Source organism: Anopheles merus, chromosome 2R (assembly GCF_017562075.2).
Source record: "Anopheles merus strain MAF chromosome 2R, AmerM5.1, whole genome shotgun sequence".
In the NCBI taxonomy this organism is placed as follows: domain Eukaryota; kingdom Metazoa; phylum Arthropoda; class Insecta; order Diptera; family Culicidae; genus Anopheles; species Anopheles merus.
In genome coordinates, this window is record NC_054082.1 from 60,313,608 (window position 1) to 60,322,856 (window position 9,249).

At 40.8% G+C, this 9,249-nt stretch overlaps 1 protein-coding gene across 1 annotated transcript; it reads left to right on the forward strand.

Moving 5' to 3' along the window:
- The first annotated feature begins 4,974 nt into the window (after window positions 1-4,974).
- Window positions 4,975-6,466, forward strand: LOC121600658. Its single transcript, XM_041929479.1, has 4 exons — window positions 4,975-5,053; window positions 5,118-5,514; window positions 5,589-5,721; window positions 6,377-6,466. The coding sequence occupies exons 2-4, from the start codon at window positions 5,129-5,131 to the stop codon at window positions 6,464-6,466; spliced, it is 609 nt and encodes a 202-aa protein (XP_041785413.1). The 5' UTR covers window positions 4,975-5,053; window positions 5,118-5,128.
- Window positions 6,467-9,249: the final 2,783 nt, after the last annotated feature.

Below are 9,249 nucleotides of genomic sequence, written 5' to 3' on the forward strand. Positions count from 1 at the left end.
AGGTTTCGAATCTGAGCCCTCTACGTAGCAGCAAAAACTCTGTATGGGTAACGACCACAAATCCAAAGCATCAAACAGATCTGCACCACAAAGCAGAAGATCTTGCTTTGCCACTCTTATGGTTGCCTTTGCCGTTGCATTCCCTAATGTGGCCTCACATATAAACTCGCCTTCGAGCTCAAGTCCAGCTCCTGATGCAGTTTTCGCTATAACCGATACGGGCGTAAGCTTTGGACTCCCTATATACTTCCATGCGCTTCTATTGATAATTGATATGTCCGACCCTGTGTCGAGCTACATGCGAACTGGCGCATTATTCAGTAATACCTCCACATATTTTCTTCCGGATTCTATATTCTGCACTTTTACCGTAACCACCCGTGATACGCTGTTATTCCGCTTCTTATATCCACGATTAAATTGGAACCTTGGTTGTCCAAATGACCTTCGGTCTTTCCTACAATGGCTCGCCTTGTGGCCTATCCCCTTGCATTTGAAACACTCTTTGTTGCGATATGGACAATCGCGCGCCCAGTGCCTATCACCACATGCCCAACATGGTTTACTTGGTCCCATAAACTGACCCGGTTGCGACCTTTTAAAATGTACTCGTTCTGACTGGACTGCCAACACACTTTCCTGTGCTGGGGACTCTATCATGGCACTATCTTTCTTTAAATTCACTATTCGGTTGCACTCTGCCGACAATTGTTGAAGCGTCAGATCAGCTTTATCCTCGATGCGCGCCAAAAGCCTCGTACGAAATTCGACCTCATGTTCTGTACCTGTAACCTGTACCTCAAACCACACACAAAGAGCAAGCACTTTAATTGCTCTTCCGATAGCTTGCCAAGCTCAAACTCAACGCAAGCCTTATTAAGCCGACACGCATACGCTAAGTGATCCTCATTCCTTTTCTTAGTTATTTGCAAGCACTTAAACCGTTTACTTAACAAGGATTCCCGTGTATCAAATAGGTTTGTAAGCATCCGAACCGTTTCCACAAAAGAGATATCTCCCACCCGCTGCGGTGATATGAATGACGCATATCTTTCATGCTCGACCGGCCCGAGCTTCCGCAATAATAATCTGACCTTTGCCGCATCATCAATACGCTCCGCGTCCTTTTTAAATAACTCTTCGTACCTCGCAAACCACCCACCGAACGTAACTCCACCTTCCTCATCAAATCTGAATTCCGTAATGTTCCTAGCTAACGTATCTATTATTTGTTCGGGTTGTATCGCGGCCGTAGGTGCACTAAGGTTAGTTAGACGCTGACACAGCATTTGATTAATCAGTTGTTGTTGCTGTGCCATCTGCTGCTGCAGATGCTGAAGCGTTTGCAACATCGAACTTTCGGTAGCATACGGACCTGAAGCTTGCTGCATTTGCGATGGCGGCGCTGGAGCTGACTGCGATGGCGCCTGACCACCGTGGAAGTGAGGCAATGACCCCAAGTGCGATGGCGGCTGAGCACATGTCTGCATCGCGGCGGTTTCACTTCGCGGCATACTCCCGAGCATGCGCTGGTCAGCAAAAGGATGTAATTGCGGCTGCAACAGTCTTCCGTTCTGCGGATTTAACCCTCCGCTGGCGCTGGCCAATCCAAACGATGCACGACGCTGCTCCTCATCGATCCTCATTTGCTCTTCCGCAACACCCGTCTCCTCGGTGCTCATCCTTGGTCGCTTGCGGCGCGGAATTTTTCTCCCCAGAAGATAAAATAATACACAAAGAATTAGACACTCGTCGCCACTGTTGTGTTTCGGAACGGGACGTACATTTGACACACTTAAATAAAACGGCACACTCGGACTCTTATTAAAACTTATACTCTATTACAACAATTATAAAACATCGACCATCCTGTTCCGCAGCCTGATACCGAGTCGCAGCGATCGATCACCCGATCGCTGCCGAAGTCCTTCCCGGCCTTTTTGACATCACATGCTGTCAGTTACGTGACAGCATTGAGTCGCGGCTACACCTGTGCTACCTACACAACATTTTTAGTATGTTGTACAAGATTTGTTCTATTTTATTTTCTATTAATGCGTTCTGAAGGAAGTTACAGGATGTTAGACTGTCGGTATATACAGGGCGTTCGGGATAATTTTGACAGTCACCTACGGAGAAAGAAATTTTTTTATTAGCTTACCATGTATTTTATTCATTTTATTCTAAATATCTGCCTTCGGCTTCTATTACGGCCTCCTCTCGTCTTCGGAACCGGGAACAAGCCCTGGCGACAGTTTCGCGGGGTAGGTCTCGTGATCCAAGGCTTCACGACAGTGTCCAGCATGGAAGTGTACCAGTCAGCGTTCAGCCTCAGCCCCTGCTCGAAAAAGTGGGGCGGCATCACGTCCCCTTCCGATGACACTCAGGAAAACACCAGCACCGTCTGGGGGAACTTGGTTTGCGGCACCCGTGGCACGTCCACCGGGCAGTAAGCCAGCCACCGTTTGTTCTGGGTGTTGACCTTCTGGTCCTGGCAAAAGTTTTTTTCATCAGAGGAAACGAACACATGATGTCGCGGTTGTCGCGTCCGGCGCGGATCATCATGATGCATGTGATCCGCTTCCACAATGTACTCTTTTTTGGCATTTTTTTTATCACGGGATGTTTTTGCTGCTTGTTCCGTACACTTTTAGCTATCGAATGACGTATTGTTTGTTTTCCTATGTCAACTCGATCACGAGTTATAAACAAAAATGTAACTGTCAAAATTATCCCGAACGCCCTGTATAATGGGGGTTTCTATTTCATTTTCTTCTGATATTTGTAAGGCTTTCTGGATACCGATCAGTTCAGTTGTAGTTATGGATGTAGTATTATTTAAGTTGTAGCTGTGGTAGTGTTGGTGTTGTTTGTTTTTAATGTGGTCTTTTTTGTCGTTTTTGTTAATTTTTTCTAAAGTGATTTGTTTGATGGTTTAAGCGTTTTTGTTGTTTTTAGATCCTACATCTAGTGTGAGACTAGTGTTTATTTTTATTTGTGTTGTTAAATAATTATTCTTGGCTGTATCCCAAATAGCCAGCTCGTACTTTATAGCTGATTTAGGGCTGTTTAACGAAAAATCGTTCCGATGTCGTGCTTTGTGGCTGATTAAGAGATAGACGGTACTTTGCGGAACTATGGAGCTTTTTAACAGGCACATGGTACTCTTTGGAACTTTGCGGCTGATTAGCACTATGTGTAGGGTTCATGATGGAACTTGAAGGCTTGTTAAGAAAGCGTACTGAACTTGGTGGAACTTTATAGCTTTTTAATGCATGACATCGGTACAAGGTGGCTCTTGTCAAAGTGTCAAAGACGTACGCCGGCAATAATCTCATTGCTGCTGCACAAGTTAGATTCGTTTATTGAAGAATGAATATTGAGTGAAGTGATTGTGAATTATCAGTAAATTGTGTAAAATTTTGTGTAATTCATCAATACAAAAGTTTTAAAAATATACATATGTGTTTAAACGAAACAAATCTTGTTGTTTATTTCATCGATGACGCTTGCTTGAAAATAAAACACACAGAAAAATAATCCCTGGAATCGTGGCATAAGGAAGCTGCTTAGGCGCTGTTTTAAAGACCCACATAGAACTTTGATGCTGTTTATCTACTGCAAAAGGCGAATTAGAGCAGCGATCTTTAGCGTGCCAAAATGAGCTGCTTAAGCAATTCTGGCTATTTGGGATACGGCTAAAGATAAGAGAAGGCCCTACAAGTTTTGCTTGCACGCAACTTGGATGCAAGTGAGCAAAAAGTACGGCAGGTGTCGGTCGTCTTTTTTTTTACGCGGGTATGATTTTTGTGCTATGCGCATAGCATAGCCATCGGCGCCTAACGGCCAAGCTACACGTACCGGACGACGTCGGACGATGCCATCCCAGGCTCCAAATGACAGCGCGTAAGACCAATTTAGCCGATTTATAACACCACATTGAAGAGTTTAACCGTTTTTTGGGCTTTTATACATATCCCAAATAGCCAGAATTGCTTAAGCAGCTCATTTTGACACGCTAAAGATCGCTGCTCTAATTCGCCTTTTGCAGTAGATAAACAGCATCAAAGTTCTATGTGGGTCTTTAAAACAGCGCCTAAGCAGCTTCCTTATGCCACGATTCCAGGGATTATTTTTCTGTGTGTTTTATTTTCAAGCAAGCGTCATCGATGAAATAAACAACAAGATTTGTTTCGTTTAAACACATATGTATATTTTTAAAACTTTTGTATTGATGAATTACACAAAATTTTACACAATTTACTGACAATTCACAATCACTTCACTCAATATTCCTTCTTTAATTAACTTATCTAACTTGTACAGCAGCAATGAGATGATTGACGGCGTCTCTCTTTGACACTTTGACAAGATCCACCTTGTACCGATGCCATGCATTAAAAAGCTATAAAGTTCCACCAAGTTCGATACACACTCTTAACAAGCCTTAAAGTTCTATCATGAACCCTACACACAGTGCTAATCAGCCGCAAAGTTCCAAAGAGTACCATGTGCCTGTTAAAAAGCTCCATAGTTCCGCAAAGTACCGTCTATCTCTTAATCAGCCACAAAGTACGACATCGGAACGATTTTTCGTTAAACAGCCCTAAATCAGCTATAAAGTACGAGCTGGTTATTTGGGATAAATCAAGCCATTTCTTCATTATAACATGGTTAAATTATTTAAAGTTATTTTACAAACAATTATTATAACAATTCAGACTAAATTAAAAGTTTTTTTAGTTTTATACCACACAAGGCCAACATTGATATTATTGATGTTGTTCCCTTGTCCATACTGTCTGTGTTTATGTCGCTGCTGTCACACCACAATCGCGTGAAAATGAACAAAATCTAAACATACCGAACATCCAACGAGTTAAATTGCGTGCGTTATTGCGATAATCTAGTGGTTTCTAGCCGTGATTTTATCAAAATAGGATGGACTAATCATTCTCGAAGCGTATTCGGCTCAACTCATATTTGTATCGTACCCGTAACCGTATAGTGGAGCAAGACCAGCTAGAAGAAAATAATACAAGTGAAAGAGATGGTATAATGAAAATCATGAAGTTTGCTTGTACTTTTTATTAAACATGGTTTATTTTGCTTTACAGATAATGCACATATGCCAGATGTTGGTGCTACATTCTCACACGACAGTTTTCTTTTGGAACATGATTATGTTGAAGATGATCATGAATCTACTGAATACGCTGAGGAAGAAGAGGCTGTAATCGATTATCTCGAAAGCTCTGACGAGGAACAAGAAACATCAAACGAACCATTCTCCGTAAAAGAAGCTTTGCAAACGTGGGCGGTGTCTACAAATCAAACATATGATTCCATCGAACAAGTCATGGGTATAATTGGTAAAGTAAGTTCTTGCAAATTGCCAAAAGATGCTAGAACTTTGCTAAAAATCAACCGCAATCGCTCTTCGGAAATTATTACCGTGCAAGGTGGACAGTATTGGTATCGTGGGATTCAAAATTGCTTCAACAAAGAGTTAAGGTAATATTTCTGGATGTAAACAAATTCATTCTCATGTATAAGTATTACATATCATTATGTTTTCTAATTTGTAGCGATGTAAACTTTGAAGCTGATAAAACAATTTTACTGAACGTGTCAATAAACGGATTGCCCATTGCCAAAAGCAACAATCTACAATTTTGGCCTATTCTATTTAACATTCATGGTGTTGCGTTCTGGAACATGGTTTGTTGGTTCCTTTCCCCCTTGACGCCCCTACGCACTACGTTGTGTTTTGTTGTGTCGTCTTCGATCGCCAAAGGAGACAAAGTCAAGAACACGTCCGGCTCGTATCGAGTTTCATGCGCTAGTGCCGCTTTATTCGCACACATACTTATTCATAGAAATTGTCGAGAAAATACATTTAACCTTTAATTCCCAATTGACAAAACAACCGCAAACATTTCAAAATGACCGTTTCATAATTTTTACATTCCAACATAGCGGCCACCTGAATTTACCAAATTTACCTCTTTCCGTTACTTCATAAAATGCTTTTATGATATCTAATTCACTCTCTCAAACGGAAGAAGACTAACCCGATTCGCTGGCCTCTTATACAAGCCGTTCCTAGTCCTGATACTAACGACTCTCACTACGCCATCTGGGCCAGGAAATACCTCAGCAATCCGTCCCAATGGCCAATGGTGAGGAGTCTTCCCATCCTCTTTCAACAGGACCATTTGTCCTACCTTTAGCTCTACTACTGCCTTGCCACGTTGATGTTCATTATGTATTTCGCTAAAATATTCCCTACGCCAACGCGCCCAATGATTCTGTACTACTCTACGCAATTCCTCATAACGCTTCAATCTATTGATTGGTACATCACCCACGTTAGGCTCCGGTAGAGCGTTCATCGGAGCCCCGATTAGAAATTGCCCCGGCGTCAATACATCAAGTTCTTCCGGATCCTCCGACAACGGTGTAAGCGGTCTGCTGTTGAGTTGAGCTTCCACTTGTGCCAGTACCGTCGACATCTCCCCAAACGCCAGCTGCCGATCACCAACAACCTTCAGTAGGACGCGTTTTGTCGCCTTTACCGCTGCCTCCCAAAGGCCGCCAAAGTTCGGTGCATGGGGCGGGATGAAGTGCCACTTAACGCCAGCGCCAACAGCATACCTCGATATATCCTCCACCGCCGAATCGCTGTTCATCAACGTGTAGAAGTCATCGATCACCTTACTCGCTCCTTGGAAATTGAGACCGTTGTCGGAATAGACCTCGCTGGGCAAACCATGTCTTGCCACAAACCGATGAAACGCCGCTAGAAATGCATGAGTTGATAGAGACTCCACAAGCTCGATGTGAACAGCCTTTACTGAAAAACACACAAAGATTGAAATATATGCTTTTTCAGCTGCTGCTCGGCGATGCACCGGCTTCAAGTAAATGGGTCCACAGAAATCAACCCCTACGATCGAAAATGGTCAAGCTGGCATAGTACGAGACACGGGTAGCTGTCCTGGTGGTTGTTGAACTAACGCGGGATTCATCCTGAAGCATACCAGACAGCCTCTGCAAACACTATTGACCAAAGATCGTCCTTGAATTGGCCAAAATTCTCTCCTGAGTGCGCTCAATGTTGCAGTTGGCCCACCATGAAGTGCCAATCGATGATAATATTCTGCCATTAGCCTAGTAAATCGTGATTTCTTGGGTAGCGCCAACGGAAATCTACTACAAACTTGCATGGCTTTTGCGCGATGCAAGCGGTCACCAACTCGGAGTAAACCATCACCGTCCAAAAAAGCTCCTTACCTTAATATTGTAGTCATTATCGTTAAACGTTAAATAAATTACAAATATATGATTCGTACATCTTCACCATCTAATGCACTGTTTCAAAACGAAAGAAGAAAATTAATTTTGAAATAAGTTACCGATACACACGAACGATATAGTTAACTTACTTTTTCGGTCAACACTGTAGATGTTAAGAAATCAATCAACCACTGTAAATGAAGGATTGATGCATGGCGTCATTTTTGTAAATGGAAATCATTCCGCCAAAAGTAAACATAAAGTACAAACGCAAATTTTTCTATTAAAATGAGTGTCTTTATGATGTTCGGAAAAAGATCACAAACCATAAGTATTAAAATAGAAAACACAAACATACAAAGAGTCACCAATTTTAAATACTTGGGAACATGGATGGACGGAAACCTAAAATTTAAGAAGCAAATTGAGGAATTAAAAAGCAAAGCCAGGAAAAGATTAAATATAATAAGATGCATATGCAATAAAAACAATAAATTGAGTCCGAAGAAAACAATCACAGTACACAGATCCATAATCCGAGGAATACTGGAACAAGGGGCATCCTACACTGGAAATGCGTCCAAAACATTAAAAAAATCACTGCAAACAATAGCAAATCAGTCCTTACGAAAAATAACAGGCTGCACTAAAACCACACCAATTAACTCCCTAATGGCAATAGCTGCTGAAGTACCACTACATATAAGAAGCAAATACATAGCAACAAAAGAAACCTTAAAGACAATAACATATTCAAAAATCCATCAGAACCAAATAACAACCAACATAAACAGCATCGCAGAAAAAAACAAAACATACGTAGAAAAAATTATTACCGAAAACAGGGAACTACTTGAAAAAATGGCAAAAATAAAGATAAATTACATAGAAATGAAAATTCCAATTCATCTTAAACCGAACGAAGAAATTTCAAAAGATACCCCTCATAGAGAATTAATATTGAGACAACATTTTGAACAACAAATCAGAAACCTAGAAAAAATGAAACCGATCATATATACAGACGGAAGCAAGATAGAAGATAAATGTGGAATTGGCATATATATAAAACCACACAACAAACCAAAGCAATACATAGCAGCACACTTCAAACTAAAAAACACGGTTCCAATAACTTCTATAGAAATAACAGCAATTGAAAAAGCCCTACAAATTGCAAACGAAAACAATCTAAAAAACCCGACAATATATACAGATAGCCAGGCAGCATGCTACATCTTAAAAGAAGCACAAGAGAAATGCTACATTGACGAAGTAATATATAACATCTTAAAAACAAGTGAAAAACTAAATGCTGAGATAAGATGGATACCAGCACACATAAACATAGCAGGAAATGAGAAAGCCGACCAATTGGCCAAAAAAGGAAGCTTATCAGAAAAAATAATTGAAAACAAACTACGAATCAGTGACACAACAATCAATATAAAGAACACAATGAGAAAAGAAACTGAAGATTGGTACATAGCAGAGTGTAGAGAGAAAGGGAAGAAGTTAGAAGAATTTCATAAAGAATTCCTATTTAAACCTTGGTACGACGAAATCCCATTAAGCGCAAATGAAATAAAAAATACAAACAAATTACTGGTTGGCCATGACCTCTCGAGATATTGGTTAGCTAAAATGAAAATCGAAGAAAACGGTGATTGCCCAACTTGCCATACTCCAGAAACGGGACGCCATAAAATTTTCTACTGCACAAAATACAAAAATCAAAGAGACTCAAACCCTCTCATATCTTGGAATAATTTTATATCCAATTGGAAAGAAAAAACAGGAACAACGATAAAAGAAATCATCCGCTTCATGAAAGAAAACAACATCGAAATTTAGAAGAAAAGACATTCTTAAATCCAAATACAAGAAGTACATACCAACTTATAAACAGATACATTTTGAAAACTGACAGAAGGAAAGAACAAACATCAC